General features: G+C 40.7%; 2 protein-coding genes and 3 non-coding genes across 5 annotated transcripts in view; 1 reads left to right on the top strand and 4 right to left on the bottom strand.

The window, feature by feature from the left end:
- Positions 1-169: 169 nt before the first annotated feature.
- Positions 170-7,549, bottom strand: EIF4A2 (eukaryotic translation initiation factor 4A2). Its single transcript, XM_030494575.1, has 11 exons — positions 7,434-7,549; positions 6,245-6,290; positions 6,027-6,159; positions 5,635-5,774; positions 4,264-4,432; positions 3,962-4,071; positions 3,690-3,833; positions 3,149-3,286; positions 2,767-2,856; positions 2,448-2,527; positions 170-980 (listed from the first exon to the last, which is right to left on the bottom strand). Exons 1-11 carry the CDS (start codon positions 7,460-7,462, stop codon positions 836-838), a joined length of 1,224 nt encoding a protein of 407 aa, XP_030350435.1. The 5' UTR covers positions 7,463-7,549; the 3' UTR covers positions 170-835.
- LOC115612398 lies at positions 2,942-3,068 on the bottom strand. The gene has a single exon (XR_003992997.1). It is a non-coding gene; the product is annotated as a small nucleolar RNA SNORA63 (small nucleolar RNA).
- Positions 3,462-3,642, bottom strand: LOC115612366. The gene has a single exon (XR_003992967.1). It is a non-coding gene; the product is annotated as a small nucleolar RNA SNORA81 (small nucleolar RNA).
- LOC115612369 lies at positions 5,849-5,918 on the bottom strand. The gene has a single exon (XR_003992970.1). It is a non-coding gene; the product is annotated as a small nucleolar RNA SNORD2 (small nucleolar RNA).
- A 79-nt stretch (positions 7,550-7,628) lies between the features above and the next one.
- The window catches only part of SENP5 (SUMO specific peptidase 5), a 155,067-nt gene continuing 140,965 nt past the window's right edge, over positions 7,629-21,730 (top strand). Inside the window, exons 1-2 of the mRNA XM_030494571.1 lie at positions 7,629-7,698; positions 16,315-16,427. The gene's annotated coding sequence lies outside the window, so the exon portion shown is untranslated. The remainder of the gene's footprint in view (positions 7,699-16,314; positions 16,428-21,730) is intronic.

The raw sequence follows: 21,730 nt of genomic DNA on the forward strand, positions 1-21,730 counted from the left end.
TTCCACTGCAGAAGCAGCCCCTGAAGTCACTGACAAAAGAGGGACAGTGCAGAGCTAGGCCTGCTCACCACCAGCAGCAGCTGCCACTTCTGCCTTCCTGGTCAGGCACAGCCCCAGCACCTCCCCAGTGAGAGACACCCCCCTCTAACCAAGAACCAACTATTTACAATTTAAGTGAATATAGAAGTATTTTATTGAACATTCAAACTTCATTAAGACATGTGCAATATGGCAAATTTTACTGGGTTTAACCCTAACTAAGACAATAGTATGATTGCTTGCTTGCTGGGGCTTAGCAACAGGGTCCAAATCACACTTACCACTAATTAAATACTTTATTGAATAAATACATATGAAACAAAAATGCATTTTAATGCTCTTATAAAAGTTTAGAGATTTTGAAAGGCCTTTCCAATTCAATCTGAAGTGTAAGTACATACAATAAAGGAAGGTAGGCTAGTTTAACATAATTGGCTGACTTTATACAGCACTTATATCTTTTAGTCCATAAGTAAATTATTAAATGATAAAGAACATCTAATACAACCACTTCTATGGAACTAGGAAATAAATTTCTAATAAAGAAAAAATTTACAGACCCCATGACTTTCCACCCAACCCCAACAGTCTAACCCTAAAGTGGATAAAGCCAACGGCTTTCCCCACAAGAGCTCACGACAGAAAGTCGCTTCTCTTATCAAAAATCTGTATTTCTGATCCGTAATGAGCATTGAGACAAGATTCAATATATCCCCAAAGAAAGAAGCACAATGCACGTTGTGAATCGCCTATTCAGCAACAGCGAGCACTGCATCAAACCACCTCATCCCAGGGATTAAATGAGATCAGCCACATTCATCGGCATCTCCTCTACTGTAGTATTGTAGAAAGTCTCAATGTCTCTCAGGATCCTCTTGTCCTCTTCAGTGACAAAATTTATAGCCACACCTTTTCTGCCAAAACGACCACCACGGCCAATTCTGCACAAAAAGAGAAGACATTTACACAGATGTTAACTAATCCACTGCAAATGTTTGCAAGATCCACTCATTAACTGCTGCTGCTCTGGTATCTGCCACTGGCCAGGTTATGGCTGTATTTACAGGACCAGTCCTATCTGGTCAGGAAAAACCAGCAGTCAGTGCCAGCAGTACAAAAGGAGTGTCCATCCTATGGAGAGCAGCAGAGCAGACAAGGTCACTTCATTTGCCTGCAAAGGAAGATCTTAATTTAATGGTTGGTATTGTGGGATTAAGTCCTGACTGCACCTCCCTCCCCTCTCTTCAGCCAACACGTCTGTACCCATACCTGCATCCAAAGAAGCTACTGTTCAAAAAACAGACTGTTCCCATGTTTATCCCATTACAGCCAATAACAAAGACAGCACACTCGAGAATTTTAATTAAACGTAACTGTTTCCAGTGGGAAAACTTAGGGTTTGTGCTTTTGGTTTAATAAAAATTCAACCTCAACATTGTGTAAGCCCAAGTTGGTCCCTAACACATCAGTGCATACAGTTCAGTTACACCCACCATCAGTTCTACCTTCCTGCAGACTGCACAATGAAGTCCAAGAGCTAAACACGCAAAACTGGCTCACAAAGCTTAGTGAATAATCATGACAAAAGAAAGAAAGAAATACCAACTCGCTCTTTATTCAAACTGTGCCGATTACGAATCCACGTCCTAAATTATGCCAACGCCATTTCTGACCACCATCTTGTGTCATCAACTGCTACCGACTCCTGTATTTTTTTACACCAAGTAACAGAGTACAGTTTACTGAATTTAGGGACAGTCACTAGAAGCAGTTAACTAAACCTAGGCCAACAAAACTCAGACTGCTACCAGAAGACACACTGCAGAGGAAAGAATCCCACAGTTTAAGAGAAGCCACCAAGAGCACACAAGGCACTGGGAGCATGAACACAGCTAGGCCTCCAGGAGTGGAGGCAGTTCTTTAACAACTAGTTTGCTAACAGTATTAATGTTTGGTCACTGAGCAGCAGCAGCAACTGAAGATTAGCCAGGACCTGTACACATGGAGCTACACTGCTGTCAAGATGCTATGTCACTTAACAGACATTGTAATCCTACTCCATGACCTATGTGACAAAGGTAGTTCAGTAGCTGGCAATCTCCTCAGATCTCAGCTATCACTGAACCCATCAAGTATCTAAGCCTTCCCAATGCTTTGCTTTATTGTCCAAAAGTTCTGCTCCTTCCTCTGTTCAGAATCAGAGCTGTGCAAGTCAGGGCTTTTTAAAGCCGAAGCACCACTGGTGTTATTTCCTGCTAGCTTTTTAGCTGTTGCTGTACAAATGGATGCATGACACCTCCTGTTATTGGCAAGGAATAAAGATAGAAACAGGGGAGGTTTGGTGCAGATTTCTGCAGAGGACCTGACACTCAGCATTGCACACCAAGTAGAGGATAGAACCAACTAACCTGTGAATGTAGTTTTCACGATTGGTCGGCAGGTCATAATTTATAACCAATGACACTTGCTGCACATCAATGCCACGAGCCTGAAAAGTGAATACAGAGTGAATCACTCAAGTCACAGGCTATAGGTGAAGTTACTTATCCCATGCTTTTGTTGACCACATCGGTTAGTGATGAACGACAACTGTGTAGTCCATCGTGGAGCGTAGTCTTTACTCTTCCAAGAAGCTCCAAGTAGTTCAGGCTACAAGAACCTTCACTGAATTATGAAGCTTTTGGCACAAGCTTTAAACAAATGTCTTGAGTGGAAAAGAATACTCACCAGCAAGTCAGTGGTGATCAGGACACGGCTGGATCCTGATCTGAACTCTCTCATGATAACATCCCGCTCCTTCTGGTCCATGTCGCCATGCTGTAGAATTTAAAAAAAAAAAAATAAATTGTAAATACTACAGTTCCAATACCCCAGACCGGGATAGCCTTTAAAAACAAAAGTGATGTATGAAACCCAGCGTCCCTACCTGCCGTGGGAACAAAGCAGGTAGGGATAGAAGGAAACGTTTTTCTGTAAGCAGGGGGAACGATAATACAGCACTGCACAGCTATATCATAACTTTCCTGCTTTTCATTCACATACAGCTCATGATTTGGTTTTCGGTATGTACACAACATTTCCTAAGTTACATAGAAGCATCAATCCTTACCAGAGCTGAGACAGTGAAGTCCCGGGCATGCATCTTCTCAGTAAGCCAGTCTACTTTTCTCCTTGTATTCAGGAAAATAACAGCCTGTGTAATGGTCAGCGTCTCATACAAATCACAGAGAGTATCGAGCTTCCACTCCTGAACAGAACAGAGAAGGTCAGGAACTGCATCGTGCCTGACAGTTCAGGCGTAACAAGAATTCCAAAGAAAGAATAAAAATCAAAAGCAACAACCAATTTAGCATGCCCTAGTGCAGTTATATTCCATATAACCTGAAAAGTTGGAAAAAGACAATAATCAAAGCTCCTGCATCAACTGTTGCACCAAATCTTAAGACACAGGACACTGGACATTAAGAAAGAGGTCCACCCTAGTCATTTTGGATCCAGTGCATAGTTTTTCTTCTTCTTGCATGTACTCTACTAGCATTACTACAGAAACCAAAGCTCAGCCTTGGTTTCTGTAATTTTAGCACAGTGCTTTAACAAGAAGGTGAGAGAACTTAACTCTTCCAGGCAGAGCAAGCACAACTGATACCAACCTCTCTCTCAACATTAATGTAGAATTGCTTGATACCCTCCAGAGTCAGCTCTTCCTTCTTCACCAAAATACGTATCGGATCTCTCATGAACTTTTTGGTCACTTCCAACACATCCATTGGCATTGTAGCCGACAGCAACACAACCTAGAATGTATAACTTTGTGTTAGCGCATACTTAAGGACACCAGTTTTGATTTAAGACAGTTCTGCTATTTTCAGCTACACTTTAACTAAATCTGCATCTATCAATGTAACCAGATAACTTTTTTTACCTGGATGTTTGTGCTTAATTTTTGGAAGATCTCATAAATTTGATCCTTAAATCCACGGCTCAACATTTCATCAGCTTCATCCAGAACAAACATTTTGATCCATTTAGGTGCTAGTAAAGAAAAAAACAAGAGTATCTCTTTAAGTTTCAGAAAGATACTACTTTCATTAATGCCACTCTCCTTTAAAACTAAACTTTCCAGTAGAAGTCTATAACGACATCAAATACATTACTTAAGCTCCTACTGGGTGTGAAATACATACAGAAATTTAGTATCAAGAACAAAATTAAATTCGTACTTACAAAGGTAGCGTCTGTTTAACATATCAAACACACGCCCTGGAGTCCCGACCACAATGTGCGGAGCCTCAGCCTGAAGCTTTTGCATTTCATTGCGGACATTTGTACCACCAATACAAGCATGGCATGTTGCTCCCATGTAGTCACCAAGAGCCAGAATTACCTTTTGAATCTAAAAATAAACCCCTTCTGTTAGTAGCAGTTCCTAGTAAATTGAAGATTAAGCCCTGTTATCATTGGTGCTTACAGACTTTAGAAGCCAAGAGAGCAAACAAGGACAATGCGTCTCTTATGGTCAGAACAGGGAGCTGCTATTAATCATTTTGCCCAACTGCTTATTACTGAAGTTGTTCACTAGAAAGCTGAAGTCAGAGATGTACTTAAATTTTTGTCCTCACTAGTTGCACTAGCTAAAGAAGTGACTATAATGCATCCGCTAGCAATAGCTAAAAAACAGGGTCCCCGCAACTATTTCAACTGCTAACGTCTGCATATTAAGCACTCACAGAAAGATCACGAAAGAGCGTGTAAGTGCACTGTTATATACCAGGCTTTGAGCATGTTTAACCTCACCCATGTCTTCAGAGTAGAACTAAGGCTGAACATTCTGATCACAGGCTCTTGTTCCACATATCTGCCTTAAAAAAAAATATATAAGTCTTTCCTGTCTAATTTACTGTGTTTAGCTTTACCTTCAAGCATCTTCGCAATAGCACTGGCACTTCAGTATATGCTACCTGAAGATGACAGGAAGTTGTATATAATCTACTTTCTATTCTATTTGAGCTCTGTTTGGTACTTCATCCTAAGACCCCCACATTATTGATATGTATTAATCCTAAAATTTAAGTATCCTGTAAGCTTTGTTAAACATTTCCACTTAACAAACCAGAATACCAAGCCTTGAAGGTGAAGCAGACATGCAATAACATTCAGTCAGGAAAACATCACAAAAATACAGAAACAATGAAGCGACCACACGCGCACTGCAGTTTTCATGTTGCACAACTGCATGCAAATCCAAATAACTTCAAAAAAGTATGCTTTGTTTCCACTCAGAACACTGTAATAAAAGGTTTTGTATTTTGTTTTTCTGCTGAAGGTGCCCCCTCAGAAGTATACACAGTACTGCAGCTGGCTCCTGCATCCCTGCCCCAGCACACCCTTCACATGCACTTTTTGCGCAGGCAGAGAACTTGCGGGACAGAGGCCAGTCTATATCCCCCCTTACTCTACACAAAAAGGGTTCTGAATGGATATTATTTACAGCCCCATAAGTAGTCCATTTGTCTCACAGTTGTGAAACCTGAAACCTATGCAACACACAAGCAGCTTTTTTTTTTTTTTTTTTTTTTTTAACTACACTATCAATACCTGTTGAGCCAGTTCTCTGGTAGGGGCCAATACTAGTGCTTGGGTCTCCTTGAGATCAATCTCCAGCTGCTGCAGGATGGAAATAGCAAATGTGGCTGTCTTGCCAGTACCTGACTGAGCTTGAGCAATCACATCATACCCTAAAAAAAGTAGGATACACATTTACTGCTCCCACACAGGTCATTCATGTTTTCCATTTTATTTCCTTTGAAATAAGTGATCAGTATTAACAGGTCTCTCCATTTCAGGTCAGTCCCGAAAGATGGTGTACCATCATATCACTTCTTCAGTAAGAATTAAAAATAGATATTGCACAGTAGTTAACCCATGCATATATTTTACAACACTTTCCCAATTATAGAATGTTGGTAATAAATGAATCACCCACATACCTTTGATGCATGGAATAATAGCTCTCTGCTGAATAGCTGATGGCTTCTCAAAACCATAAGCATAAATGCCCCTTAGAAGGGATTCTTTTAAATTCATATCATCAAAATTGTCAACAATCTCATTCCAATTGCTCTGTAATAAAGAAATAAAAAATATTAAATCCAACACTTATCTCTGTCAGGATTATTAACTCTGAAGTCACTTCTCATGTGCTCACCTCAATGACACCATCGGGGTCCATTCCCTCTGGGCCGCCATGGTCTCTGTCACCAAACAGAACAAGCTGTTAATACAGTAGCAACTAACACGCAGAAGCAGGTCGACACCTTGGCTGCCAAAAGCCATATCTGGAACCCGTGACAGACCATTCTAGCAGGTGCTCTGATATTTTGCCAGTGGCTGAACTCTTACCCTCTCCCCGCTGGCTCGGGTGCCCCTAACCCAAGTACTCAGCTCTCAACGTGACAGGAGCCTTCATGCCACAGCGATGCTCATGGCAAAATTCAGACTGAAGAAAAGCCTACCCGAAAAATATGCCTCAACTCAAGGTTAAGAGCCTTAAAATTAAAAAAAAAAATCCTTAACAGCTAGCCGGCAAGACAACAACCACATACCCCAGAGTACAGCGCCCCCCTCACGAAGGCATCCTTTTAGGGCGGGGCTGCGCACGCCGGGCCCGCAGCTGTGGGCAGGGAGCGGGGCAATGGCTGCCGCTGCGCACTCTTAAGCCAGCTCAGCCGCAGCGCCTGCCGTGAGGCGGGGGGAGAGGGGGGGGCGGGCTCCCGGCTCCGCTGCGGCTCCCCCCGCCCCGCCCCGGCCAACTCTCGCGAGAGCTCCACCCCTAGGATTGCGCAAATCGGACAGTGCGCGCAAGCGGAGGAAGGCGCCGGGCGGCTGCCCAGGGTGCCGCGCCCTCCCCCCTCCCCGGCAAAATGGTCTCGCCCTCAGCCCGGGCCGCAAACGCGGAGCGAACCAACGGCAGAGGGCGGGCGGGGAGAGCAGCTTAAGGAAAAAAAAAAAATCCTCAAAAAGGCGCTCAACACTCTAGTTACCACGTAGCTCAGTAAGTTTGAATAAATTCAAAATAGACTCCCCCCCCCCCCGGGGTGGTGGTTGTTATGAAAAATCAACAACAGAAAAGCAAATCCCGAAGAATGGAACTAAATCCTCGCCGAAGTGGAAGCGAGGAGAGAAACGCGACCGAAATGTCTAGAACCGGGAGGGACTAGGGCACCAGTGCTGTATAACCGCAGCGACGAGCCGCCCTCAGAGCGCTTGTCTCGAACGCGCAGGCACCTCCCCCCCAACATAACCTCGCTCCTTTCCCTCTCCCTGGCCGCCTCCACCCAACCCACCGAGCCCCTTCACCAGGAAGGGGCCCAAGGCCTTTGCACGCCGCGCTATACCTGCTATAATCCGCAGAACCGCCTGACATGTTCCGACCACCCGCTCTGTCCTCAACTGAAAAGGAAAGCCCTCCGCCGCGCCCGCTTTATATACCCGCCGCGCTACCGGACTCGTTTCTCTCTGCTCTGCGCATGGATATACACCTCACGCCACAGCGAAAAAAGCCCGAATCCCCCTGGATTGAGCCCCCTTCCCAAGAGATACTCCTCACCACGCTGTTTGAAGTACCCTGAAGGGGGTTCCTGAGCCGCTCGGGGCCACGAGGTCAGAGGAAAATAGAGCTACTTTTTTGCCTCAGAGCGCGGAAGGATATTGCACCACTGACTGCGTGAGAGCACCCCTCTCCTTCCTCCCGCTCAGTCCCCCCTCCCCCCGCGCTCGTTCCTGCGCACGGGGTTTCCTGCTCCGGCCCCTGCTGCAGCGCGGGGGAGGGAATGGGAGGGGAGGGGGTGCGGGAGGCCCGGGCCTGGCGGGGTAGGCAGCCGGGCTGCAGGGGCATCAAGCGGGCGTCGGGGCAGCGGTTGGGGCGGATGCAGCAGCTCTGTCATGGCTGCTTTTCCCCCGCCATGTCGGTCATTTTTAAAGCCCCGCTGCCTGGAGTCAGGGAATGGCAGAGGCGAGCAGGAGGAAGCAGCCAGGCCTGGCGCCTGGGCCGCGGAGTTTGCCCTTCTCCCCTCCCCCCGAAATGGCTCCCTCCTGACTGCCAGGCAAAACAATCTGAATTCTCCCTCTTCGCTTTCTGGTGAGGGGCAGGAAGGCGCTGAATCCGGGCTAGTTAGCGAGGGGGCCGCGGGTCAGTGAGGTGAGGGGGGAAGACGGTGGCGTGTGAGGGCTCCACGCCCGGCCCCGGCCCGAGCGCGGAAACCGGCACCGCGGTGAGGAGGCCGGCAGGGCCCGGTGCGCCGTCCGCATGCGGCGGAGGCGGCAGCGAGCTGAACCGTGCCCGTCTGTCAATGGCGTGTTAAAGCGGCATGATTTCTACAGCGGTGAAGGCGTATTTGGAGAATATTTGTAGGAGACAGGAAGGGTGGTCCTCAGGGCGCTGCTGAAAACGCGGTGCTGTGATATGCCGCAGTTCACAGTATAGCGATTTCCTCGAAAAAAATCTGTCGATGCTGATGTAAAGGTTAGTGCCGTCCTAAATAAAGCAGTAAGGAAAATTAAATGATCGGTGATAGTGCCCATTGCTTTCATGCTGTTGCAGAAAAAATATCGATCTTTTTAATGCTCTTCTCAGGTTTTACAATAATCTGTTCATCAATACTTCTTGTGTAGGCAAATAATATAAATCGTAAGCAATAATTTGTGCCAATTCTGATGGGTTTATGGCTGTCACTTCTCAAACTTGTTTCCATAGTGATTATGTATGAAGAAATGGAAGGAGTGCTTGAAAAACTCAACCCTTTACTTGTCTAGAATATTGTAAGTTGTCTAGAACCATCTAGAATGTCCATAAAGGGAATCTCTGAAAGACTAAATGAACATCAGCTCTTCCTATGGTAGCACCTGCTGGGGCAATATTATCTGTAGCAATAGTACAACACTTATCAATATCCCAGCTAAATGATGTAAATGCAGCTCCTCTGGCAACCCATCCTAATCCTCTCAAGTTTTGTCCACCCATGCTGGGTAGAAAATATTGAGGATGCTTCTAGTATTTGCAATTTAGACAGTCAAGCAACAACAACCAGAGGCCTTTTAAAATGAATGATAGCAGTTTGTGTGGACCATTAAACCTCTGGTTGTAAAAGAAAACAGTATGGTCTGAAGAAGGAACATGAACGCAGGTTTGTTCATGAGCACGTTTGTGGGTTTTTTAAGCTGGCACACTTAGATTTCCCATTAAAAATGACTTTGGGTCTAAGGAGAGAAATAATATTACTGAATATTTGTTTTTATTAAGGATCTTTAATATTTATTAAGAAAGCTGTGGAATATGTACTGCTTATAATTAGGTCTTAGTATATTTGTAACCCTGACTGGAAAAGATTTCTTAACATGGGAATTTCAGGAAGGCAAGCCATCATTTGCCACAGATTTTAAATGTCTTTTTAAAAAGCATTTGTATCTCAGAAACAAGCATATAGTTTATATTTTCTTTAAGGATAATTAATAATAAGCTTTCTCGAAGGATAATTATAGGAAAAACTGCCCCCATTGCTCTAATTTGCTGCAAGTCTTGTTTTACTTGACCTAACTTCATCACTTAAAAAAAACCCCAAACAAACAAAAAAAAAAAAAAACCACAAAAGAAACCCAACCAAAACCAAACAAAAACCCAAAGACAAAGCAAAAAAAACCGAACAAACCAAACCAAATCAAAACCCTTCAAACCCCTCAAAACCTCTTAGAATTTTTTTTTTTTTTCACCATTAGCTTCAATCAAGGGACAATTTTTAAATGGATTTTTATGATAACAAGCAGCTTCTCAGGCAGATGCCAAGATTACTTTATGCAGACATTAGGCAACTATGGAAGCAGACAGCGCTACGTGCCCTGCAAAGCTCGTGACCGCTGGCCTTTATAGAGGAGCTTGAAACGTCCATGTCTCTGAGGATTTTGGCCATCTGTGATTTACCTGATGCTAATATATAAAGAAAAGACTGTGACCGTATTGGTATCTCCTGCCACATGGTCATGGCAGGGTTTGACAAATCTGATTAGTTGGCCATGTTGTTTGCTCTGGTTCATTATTTTAAGCCACTGCTATAGAATCAGATAGTCCCCAGCCAGGTGGCCTCTCATCAAATGCTATTTGCCTTGTGTGTTGTATGACTGGAACTATGAAATTCTGTTTTAAGAAACAAATCATGAGTTTCATATGGATGTTCCACATTAAAGGATAAGAGGAAAAGCATCCAGTAGTTCCTCCAGTGAAAATGATTGCCTTGTTTCACCAAATGAAAAGAGAAAAGAAATTTTGTTTCATTACCTTCCGATAAGCAAAGTGTTGGAAACACTGATTCAGTCTGCTTTTATTTTTGTGAAACAAGGTAGCAGAAATAAAGGATTGTTGTCCTAGCAATGACCCTGACTGTCCTACAGGAAAAAGTTTTGACATTTTGTACTCTTTGTGTTCCTGAATACAGTGAGAAATATCTCTTCAGCTATAGTAGGGCAAAAAGCCATTTCATTGGTGAGCTCGTGTCTAATTTATGTATTTTTAGCCTGGCAGTAGCCAAGCTCTGTTTGTGTTCTGAAAATGAAGGATCATAGTGGGAGGTATCAAAAGGTCGGATTTTGTCACTGACAAAAATCTTGGGTTGACACTGGGATTTAAAGCCCCCTAGCTTTAAATCTTACTAAGCTTTCTAGAGCAGTCTCAACTGAAAACTTGCTCCTCAAGGACCAGGTTCATGATATCATCAGGCAGAAGAGATACCAAAAAGATACTAATATGTCAGCGCTGCTAAAGATAGGATCCACACTTTTATGTGCACGTAATATACTTCAGTAGATGTCTCCCCAAAAGACAGCCCTAGTGACTCATGAGCTCTTTAGTGAGAGTGAACATAATTACACATTTATTAACAGGGGGGAGCAGATGGACTAGCTGGTTTAGCAGCTGGGTTTCCAGTCATTATTCATGCAGATTGAAGTAAGGAGGGATGTATCTAAAGAAAGCAGTAGGAGCTGACACCTCCTGAATCTGAGCCTCAGTTGAGCATTCCCTGCTCATCAATTTTCTGGCAAAGGTGATGATACAGTTTGCATTAGGAGATCTCAGAAATCTCCTTTTAGAAATCTCATACCATGATTTGAATTTCCTATGAAACTGTCAGGTACTTTATGGGAAACCTGAAAGATCCCAAGTTCCTCTTCTGCATTTGCAAGTCTGACGCTAGAGTACCTACTGTATATTATTTGTTTGTCACAACTAGCAGGGCAAAGAAAGTAATTGTAAACAGACAGAGTTTATTCACAGTAGGTCACCTTAAGGATCGAGAAGGTTTGTTAGAGTGTTATTAGCAAGAAGTAATATTTTTCAGTTAACAGCTCCCAAAGGATCTTGCCTAAACAAAAGTGTGCTTCCTCAGACATAGGAGTGGATAGGAAAGATTTTGGAAAATCTCCAGAAAGAAAGTAAAAATCCAGGAGTTGCATGCTTGTTATTTAAATGCAGTCACAGGGTTTCATTAGTGTTAATTTATGCCTTTTTTTTTTTTTGTCAGTCCACTGAAATTAAAATCTAAACAAACAAAACAGTAAGAATTTATAAGATGCAGTGTTTTCACTGCACAGAGAAGGCTCACTTTGTATTCCTTAGTATCTTGGTGCAATTTGAAATCCACATTATGATGACTTTAAGACATTAAGCTACTAGGCTTGTTTTGTCATCCTTTTCTAAAGGTATTTTACAACTTTGTTATGCTCTGACAGATATTTCTACTCTTTGTAACTAATCAAACTTGTGTTAGAAAATCTCAGTGATGTCCTTGTTGAGTGAATTGTAAGTACATCCACACACAGAATTTCCTCTCCCAGCTGAAGTTTTGTCTCACTGAGTAGTTGTGTGCTAGGCCAACAAGGAGCATTTTCAAAAATGCTTAAATGATTTAGGAGCCAAGCACTATAGAAAGCCAGTGGGACTTAAGCTGCTTTAGTTAATTTAATTATCCCACATGCTAAGTCTTTCAGGATATTCAGACTGGCACAGAAGATATAGGGTAGATAGGATCTTTTGCTGACCAGCTGACTCGCTTGTCTGAAATGTATGCATGGTGGTTTGTGGCTTGTGCTCCCTAATTGCTTTGAGCACAAGTCTCCAAGGAGTGTTTCTGCTGAAGTTTTGCATAGTTTTGTTTCTGAGCTCAAGTCCTCTTATTCCAAGTAAGATTTAATTTTCTTGATGATATTCATTTGTTAATCTATTTAAGATTAAGCAAGTATATTATAGTTGCTTTCTGAAAAAAACAGTAAAGTTGGGAGAATTCCTTATTTATGGTTATTCATCCATTAATTCATCTCCTCTTAGAGTCTGGAGCTTTCATTCAGAGTTGTTATGACCTTAGTGCCTTGAGAGGTCTGAAGTTATTACTCTGGAATAATGAAGTTTTCTATGAATTTAAGCAAGATGGTTTGTTTTTTATACAGTGGGAAAGTTCTTGTATCCTGCTGCTGAGAGGAAGTGGCAGAAATGTTCTGGGGCCTCAGAGGAACATGGTATTCTCAAACCTGTCCCAGAGGTTCAAAAATCTAAAGAACTAAGGAAAGTTAAATACTTATTTTTATAATAGGTACATATGGTTTCATCCTGTGGCCTTTAGACTTGTGACATTTCCCATTTACTTCACTGAGCTTCTAATGAAAACTAGAGTTAATTTTAGAAAATCAGTATTTCATAGCATCACAGAACGGGTTGGGTTGGAAGAGACTGTAAAGATCATCTAGTTCCAACCCCCTGCCATGGACAGGGACACCTTCCACTAGACCAGGTTGCTCGAAGCCATGTTCAGCCTTGAACACTGCCAGGGATGGGGCAGCCACAGCTTCTCTGGACAACCTGTGCCAGTGCCTCACCACCATCACAGTGAAGAATCTACTCTCTTTCAGTGTAAAGCCATTCCCCCTTGTCCTTTCTTAGAGGAAATATGTGAATTACTGTTAATTCTTTAAATGAGTATAAAAGTAAGAAAACGATCATATGGGATCACTTATGGTGGTCTTGTAATTTTAGTAAGTCTTCTGGTAATAAGAACGTTGGCACGATGAAATCCCAAACCAAATACTTGAAATGGAAATATATTTTTCTTTTACTGATTTTCTTAGCCATTCACTCCTCTCCATGCTATAAAACTCAATAGTTGTAGTTTTAGGTCTCGAATGTTCTCCTTGGTTGAGTGATTAGATTCTTTCTTGCAGTTTTTAGGGCTTGTAGTCAGGCCCAGGACATGGAGTCAGCTTAATTCTGTTCTTTGTTTTGTTACAGACTCCCAGTGTGATCACAGACATGTAATTGTAGCGCTAAAATTGAGCAGATGATACTTATTAGAGACTCACCATTGACTTTTATTGGAATGAGAGCTCTTTCTGCACTCCAGTTTTCTCCTCTGTAAAGCAGGATTGATATCAGATTGATATCAGAGGTTATGTGTGGTCAAATGCTTGAAAAACATGGAGATCATTAATGGTAGGAGGCTTAACAATCTTTGATAGAAGTTTCATGTATACTTTCAAGGTAGAGTTTGTTCCTTCTATTGCAAAAGTAAAGAAAGCTTGAGAGATTAAGCAGGTGTCAGCTGCTGGTAACATCCGGAGCACTGTGGTTACATTCGTTTTTTAAGTCAATTGGAAGACTTCTGTGCTACCATGAAATAGTACATCTATATTGCTGTTTAACAATCTGCAAAGAACTTTTTTTCCAATTCAGAGAGAAAAGTAAATATAAGCTTATGCATTCTTTTAAGGAAAACATTTTTGTAAGGTTATATAATGTCTATGTAAGGTTATTTATGCTGATGGTCATTCTATTTGGAATCCACTGACAAAGCTTGATCTTTTTAATTGCTGAGCTGACTTCAATTGTTTAATTTTTGAAACAGCCACTACAGGCAGACCTATTCTCTGAATTTAATTTTGAGTATCTTTCCTCATGGATAAAAAAGTTGAATGTCATGTTATTACTAGGAGGAACTAACGCATGTGAACCAAGCCCAAAATGAGAACACCACAAAGGCCAAGCAGGTCTTTGATTTTACAGGGGTATATTCATAGGGCCAGAGTTTGTGGTAAAAAAATAACAATCTCTAATGTATGGTGTAGATATGCTTACCATGATAGGTGCACTGTGTCCTGACTGATGAGACCAAGTTATACAACTCTGTTCTTCCTCATGCAAATTGCAGTTTTAGACATCCGAGCAAACACACAGTGCTTTTCAGAGTATACCTACAGTGCTGTGAGTTCTGAGGGCCCATCTCAGATTAGTAACAACAAAATGTCTAGGTTTTATCAACTGATGCAGCACTGCATAGAAAGCTTTGGCACGAGTGTCTTACAGGCCTTTATTGTCAGAATATTTAAAATGTGTTCTTCCCTAAACGGCAAAAGTAAGATATCATAAAAATTACTTCATTGTTCTTTAACAGAAGCTCTTTCTGCCCGTATCCAGCCTTGTGGCTGTGTGTTAACTAAAGTCTCTTCCTCCTTCTCTAGCAGAACATTTTAACCTCCAAAACTGTATTTTGCAGTTTATAGAGCTCATTACAACATGTAAATGTTAACAGTAAAGAGAGATACTGTATCATTAGTAAAATGGGCTGTGTAGTACAAAGTGGTATCTCAAGGGAAATCTTACTTTCTACAGACTGCAAGTTTTCTACTGAGCTTTACTTTTTGTGAGAAAACAGACTATTCATTTCTGCAGGTAACTATAGCTCAGATTCCCTGAGGTTTGTTTCTGTCACTGATCCTGGCTTAATATGAAACTAGCAACAACTAGTTTCAGCCTTGTGCCCTTGTTTCGCCTGCCTGTAAAATGGAAATTACGATCTCTCCTCTTTGAAGCATCTCTTAGATTGTAAACTGTTTAAGGCTAGGACTGATTGCATGATGTGCTATGCTTCAGCCTACAAAGCAGCCAGTACTGGGTGTGCTTATGAAGCTGAAGCTGCCCAGCAGGCTGCTAAGAAACTGCCTTGTAGCTGTTCTGTTCTGCTGTTTGGGGTTTCTTTTTAGTGTTATGGAGGCTCTGTAAGACAGTCCTTAGTCCCAGTTGTTAGCACTTTATCCCAGAATGCTATTATACATTATTTTGTGTGCACAAATAAGATACTACACTGCCAGATGAGACAAAAATGAACATCTAAGGTGCAGGATGGTTGGGAATTAATTCTTTTCTGCTCCGGTTACATTCAGGAGCTGCTACCCACATTTTCCTGGGGTCCAATGACACAAACAAGAGTGGACATGCACTGATGCAAGCACAGATAGGATACAGGTAATCACATTTTAGCCAGGAGTAACTGTGGCATTGCTTGTGCTAATCTAGGGCATGCACTTTAACGTGCCATGCCACAGCAATCAGCAGTGGCCAGAAACCTTTGTTCTTTACACAGCAGGAGACAGAAATGAGAGTTCATGCTTAATTTCAGAATATATTGATTCATTTATTTCATGCATGTATTGAAAAGTGACTAGATTATCATTTACTGGCATTTTTTTTCAATAAATAAAGAACAAATGTATGCCTCTATTCAAAGTAGTTTTATCTTGTGCTAGGTACTTTAAGAGCTTCTGGTAGTTGTTTCTGAGTCTTAAGGAGTTGTTTATGTGCTATCATATTCAACATTTATTTGTAACTCATTCTTCTGATTAATTTAAAAGTAGCAAAGTCAGGAAAATGCTAATTGCTAAGCAGGCAGATACTACAGTACTTGGTAACCACCCAGTTACTGGTATTTTTTCTTCGCTTGCCTTTTGTCCTCTGTAGTTTATGTTACCATTTTTAACTATATTTTGATATAAACTTTTCTGTGGGTTGTGAGACTACGAGATCTTGTATGACGTTACTCCTTTTATTTCAGCAGGAATATAACAAACCAACCACTGATTCAGTTTATATGTCAATAACAAATAAAGACTCGGTCAGACAATGACAAGATACTTAGAGTTTCAGACTTCATTTGGAAATGATATTTTGTGTATCTGAAGCTCAGACTTTTTTTTTCCCCCCACATTTCTGTCCAAGAAAGCTGAGTTACCACAAGTATGATTTTGCAGTGTATTATCCAAAAGGAGTTCTCTGATTTCCTTTACTATTATTCATTTACATTGCAAACATTCAGCTCTTTTGGGAAGTTTGTACCCCCAGGTATTGTGTTTGCTAATTTACATTACATCAGAATTGTCTTTACTGATTTACTGTGTATCTTTATGCAGAAGGAAAGAGAGAAGAGCGAGAACCATAAAGGACTGCTGCCTTAGAGCTGCCGTTGCCATAGAGCTGCTAACGAGGAAAAAAACTGCAGCATGGATTTCTTCTGCTCTTGAAGGTAAGATGAGGGCACAGCAAAGACTGTAGGAGGGGGAGGGGAGGCAGAGGGAGGGAGAAGAGGAAGAAAGCCTGCGTCTTTGCTGTCTAAAAAAGGAAATTCAGTGTCAGTGTTCATGAGCAGAACTGCTGGTGCAGAAGAACAAAGCTATCTCAGTTGTTTAGAGTAGCAAGAATGATGAGCAAGCAAGCGCACTCCCTTGCTTTCAGGAGGAAATACTGCGAAGAAAGCGGGGAGAAGAGGAGTGACTTTATCGTTTAGAAAATACTCACTGCTGCTTCCAGATAGCTGCTTATAGGTACTACTTTGGCATTAATATTGTTACCCTGGGTAAAGATAGCTGTGAAAAAACTCAGTAGGTAGAAAAGCAAGAAGAAAAAATGGCAGTAAAAAAATTCAGCATAATCTTCAGCTGATTAATTCTGTCTGTATTAAAATGTGTCAGTTGTTAGATTCAGCTGTGCTGTGCTGTGAAACCTTTCACAATGCAAGTGAAATTGTTTCTTGCGGTAAGATTGTTAGGATAAATTGATCTATTACCAATATTTTATCAATGATCTTTCATCCAAGTAGATGTCTTTTGAGTGAAAATATGTAATAAATAACTGAAAAGTAAATATTGGATACTTAAGAATACTGACTACAGAACAGACATCAGACATGCTTTCTGTGGAATCTCTTTAATGGAGTGAACTTTGTAGGCTAAGACTCTTCATCGTCGTTGCAGAATTAGCTGCAGAGCACTCATCCAAAAGCTGCTGCTGCTGTTTCTACATGTCTACCATGCTACATATTGCAGCTTTTTACTATTCTTCACCTGCTCCTTCTCTCAGTCTTTTGGCTCTTTCTGAGGTGACTGGACCCACATGCCCTGCACAGTGGGAGGTTAGTGTTGCAGTCTTACATCAGTTTAATGTAGTTCTTCATTGACAAAAACAGGTAGCCAGAAACACAATATAGCTAATTGACAGGTTATTGTTTTGCAAATAGTATGTATATTCATTGTTTCCAGTTGGTGGTGGCTAATATTTACAGTGGAAAAGACAAGAGCTACAACAGTGCTAATACAGAAATGTCTTGGCTGATTAATTGTGTCCAGTCTGTGAAGTGAAGCACAGATGCATTATAACCTTCATATTGACACTGTTCCTATGCTAGACTGTCAGGTACAATCAGCAGATCTACCAACCTTGGAGAAAGTTTCAGAGGCATCTTGGTTGTTTTATGATGAAAAAGTAACTCAACTGGAAGCTAAACAAAGCAGAAGAGTTGTTTATAAATTTACTGATCTGTCCATACATTTGTGCTGACCTCTGAAGAAAGAGGCAATCTTATAGTTTATGCTTTTTTTTTTCCTGTTTCTTCCATCTGGTTTATATTGTGGGAGTGGTCAAGAGAGTAAGGAAGTGTAGCAAAACATTACCCAGAACACTCTAAACTCTGCATTTGGGCCAGGAATAAAGCTGTTAAGCCACTAGTGCTGTTGTGGTTAATGCCAGGACCTGCACTGATTCCCCAAACTTTCCAAAATATAAGAGGGTGTACTGATGGGTGATGCTGCCCATAATTACCTTTTCTGCTTGTAAGGAAGTGTTGCATTGCTCAGTGTCCATCTCAGCCTCTTCCAAGTAGTATTAGTTTTCTACACCATAGGCTTTGGCTGAGTGTTTTAAGGCCTGATTTTAGAAATGCTGAATACCTGCAATGCTATTTAGAGTTAATGGGAGCACAGGCTTCTCAGCATAATTTAAAATCAGGCCTCAGCACTCAAACAAGAGATTTTAGTTTCACAGTCACGAGACTGCTGAAATGATTAGTCTGAATTCTAGATACATTATGGAACTGATTTTTTTTTTTCCCCCTCCAAAACTTTTTATTGCCAATATTTTCTTGATTCCAGGGAAGCTGAGCTATGACCCATTATTTCCCTTGATTTTTATTGATTTTGTTAGCATTATGACTCTTTTACTTAATATACAGCTAGTAGAAGAACAGCTGGCAAATATGAATGAAGAGAATTGAGCTATAATAGTTTTGCTTCTCTGTGATGCTTTATGACATTAATCTTTTTTCTATTGGATTGAATAGCAGTGAATTCTGCTGTCATGCTGAAGGGTTAGAATAAAAAATTAAAACAACATTCCTTTATTGTTCAAATTTCTTTACATGCATCTGGTGGATTTTCCAATGTACTGAACTATAGTGTCTTGGGCATGCAAGTCAGTCTTTCTTTAAACATGCTATAGCTCCCCCTATTCTGTTGATGAGCATTACATTCACACCTTGAAATCAACAACTGTCCATTCTTGTCTGCCGCAACTGTTCAAGTTTTTTGTAGTAATCTAACTTTCAGTTAAAAATTCATTTTCCCTTGATAAAAGGTACATCCTCATTCATTCCCTGCCTTAATCAGTTTTGCCTGTTCACTCCCGGGTCTTTTGTTCACAAAGTGATATTTTCTTTTAAAGCCAAGAGATCTGTTAGGGCTCCTGTTAGTAAGTACATCCAGTGGAAGATGGAGAGTCATCCACTGAATTCATGCAGCGACTTCTCATGAAAGATATTTTGGGTTCAGGCTCTTCAGTTGTAAAACAAATATACTTCTTTGGCATGACTCTGGATTCTGTGGGGAATTCTGATTCTCTGTGACTCACTTTGAATAAAACAGCAAGGGAAATAGTTTTCTGTGTGAAACAAGGAGTTTAATGCCTGATCTTCAACCCACAGACCAGCACTATCAGTATTCATGGCAGAAGAGAAAATCGCTAACAGGTTTATAATTCCTATTACTTCATACTGGTAGGAGTTACTCCTTTGGAACTTACATTTTTCATTGAGCAGCAGATTGAAAACAGTTCAGTAACAGCAGCAATACTAGCATTCATTGTAGCAAGATGCCTTACCCAATTAGGAAAACCTTAACTCTTTCCTCCTTAAAGCAGCCCTCCTCTTATTTTAGAATGCAGTAGAACCACTGCATTATTAATTATATTATACCAAATGAACTTCACTTAAAGCTTTATTAAAACTGTGGAAGCTGAATTATACTAATGTAGCCATGTAAACGCAGCAGAATTAGAAGTCAAGTGTGAGTAGCTAGTCACACAATTGAAAATACCTATCCCTACTGTTTGTTTTTTTTTTTTTATCTGAGGAATTTGTACATTGGATTTGGTACAGCTCCGTCTATATGACAATGGCCATGCAGTGTTGTCATTTCTAATTCTCTAGATAGTTAGACCCATTTTATTCTCAGAGCAGATATTCCTAAATTGGGAGCAATTAGCTTGCTGGCTGAGACACCTGAGAAAACAAGGGAAGAAATTGTTTCTTACATCATATCAAATACCAGTGTTCTCCCCATTTTCTGTTGTCAGGTGCTTGTACATCTCTCTCCCTTGGCTAGTCACACTATGTGAATGCAGCATTACAGGATGATCAGAATTGCAGACTATGATTAAAAGGTCATGTCTGAACTATAGCAAAAATCCAATAGGCCTTTCATGGTAAAGATGAGAAATTTTTTATATGTCAGTTAAAATACATATTTTTATCTCATTGTCACAGATGGAATGAACAAGAAAGAGAGCACATTATATCCAGACAGCTGTAGAACAGCCATCAGGTGGCTCTGCATCTCAGCAGTATCATCAACAGAGGTTTAACTCAGATATATTTTCACAGCTCAGGCTTTTAGCTCCGCTTGGCTGTATCAGAAGGATTCAATTTTTCTGCTGCAGGACTGGCTCTTATTTTTTATATTCATGAAATTACACGTACAGCATTATTTCTACACCTTGCTCATAAAAAGTAACTGGCAAATTTTTTGTGCTCTGTTGGTAGAGCTTAATATTTAAAACAGATTGCACAGACGTGGTGGTTTTATCTACAGCGTTACTGACCCAGAAGAAACGCTGAGTGTTAAGCCTGCTAAACCTTTCCCGGCAATCACAAACCCCTAATTGGTAGAGCATAAAACCTTGTGGCAAAAAATCTGCCATCTGCTGGCCAAGGAAAAAGGTACTTGTTAAGCACCGCGGTGCACTGAATGCAGCGCTGCAGCGCGGTTCCCTCAATAGGAGAAATTGGTCTTTTTGCAGAGCTCTTCAGCAGCAGATCTCAAACAGGCCTGGTCAGTAGCTTTCTGACGGTATATTTTTCCATCAGAAAGTGCTGGTTTGTTATAATTAAAACTTTCTGTGGGAACACATCAGTGAGAAATTGAAATGTTCCATTCTAAAAATATCAGAACGTTCTGTTCCAATTTTTTAGACTGTAACACTTTGATTTTTATTCAAAATGATTAAAAAAACATTTTTTCCTTATAAAACCGAGAAGTCAAAATTGAAATTGTCATCTTTGTATTAAACATTAATGAATCCTCACATCATAACTATAGCACATTGTAAATTCAAGGCAGTCAAGAACTTAGGAGTCTTGGCTTTTATTACCCTGCTCTGACCACTCAGTCTATGTCTCACTACTTGTGGTCATGTATTATGCTCAGTGAGGAGAATATGTCAAGAGTGCGACTATCTTTTCATTCAGATGAGGGAGATCGGAGATGGGAAGAAAACTTTGTTTTTCTCATCTTTGCATCTTTACTTCTTTTATTGTAATTTTGCATTAATTACTTATATTGCTACAGTAATTTAAAGAAAAGCTGTTTTGAGCTTATACTCAAAATAATACGCATAATACATAATACATTATAATGTTTTAATAATACAGCATACACAAAGAGTTCCCAGTTACAGCCAAAATCATAGCAGTCAATATTCAGAAAAAAAGAAAAGAAGCAAACAACTAGAGAGAACTCTCAAGGCTTTCCTTTGTCTAGCTATGTAAGTTTAGTACTTGTCATGTGCTAAAAAGAAAAGATCGACTTTGCATTTTATCCTGCAAGGAAAAGAAAGGAATGAAAGAAAAAAATGCAGGATTTGATTAGTGATAGATCCAAGAGTTATCATTTGTTTTCAGAAAGGAAGTATGTACAACTGTTCTGATCATATATCATCAGTCATGACAGATAATTATCTATCTATTATATCATATGCCTATATGGCAGCAAATTACACTATGTTAAAAAAAAGAAGGTTTAAATGCACATAACTAGGCTGAATTTATACACACAGGGACAGTTCCCGATTTTGGACTTCATGACTTTTAAAATATCATTTTAATGTAGGTTTTAATGCAGTCATTAAAAAAATGAAGAAAAAGAAACTGCACGTGCAAAATTGTAGTGATCCCAGTTCATGTCTTTTTTTTTTTTTGCTCCTTGCCCATGGAGCAAAACTTTC

The sequence above is a fragment of the Strigops habroptila genome, chromosome 8, assembly GCF_004027225.2.
Source record: "Strigops habroptila isolate Jane chromosome 8, bStrHab1.2.pri, whole genome shotgun sequence".
Lineage (NCBI taxonomy): Eukaryota > Metazoa > Chordata > Aves > Psittaciformes > Psittacidae > Strigops > Strigops habroptila.

Coding starts and splice junctions, on each gene's coding strand:
- EIF4A2 (XM_030494575.1), bottom strand. CDS start 7,462: ATGTCAGGCGGTTCTGCGGATTATAGCAG. Junction 6,291..7,433: donor GGTTCTGCGGATTATAGCAG/GTATAGCGCGGC, acceptor GTTTGGTGACAG/AGACCATGGCGGCCCAGAGG. Junction 4,433..5,634: donor CCAGAGAACTGGCTCAACAG/GTATTGATAGTG, acceptor GTTTATTTTTAG/ATTCAAAAGGTAATTCTGGC.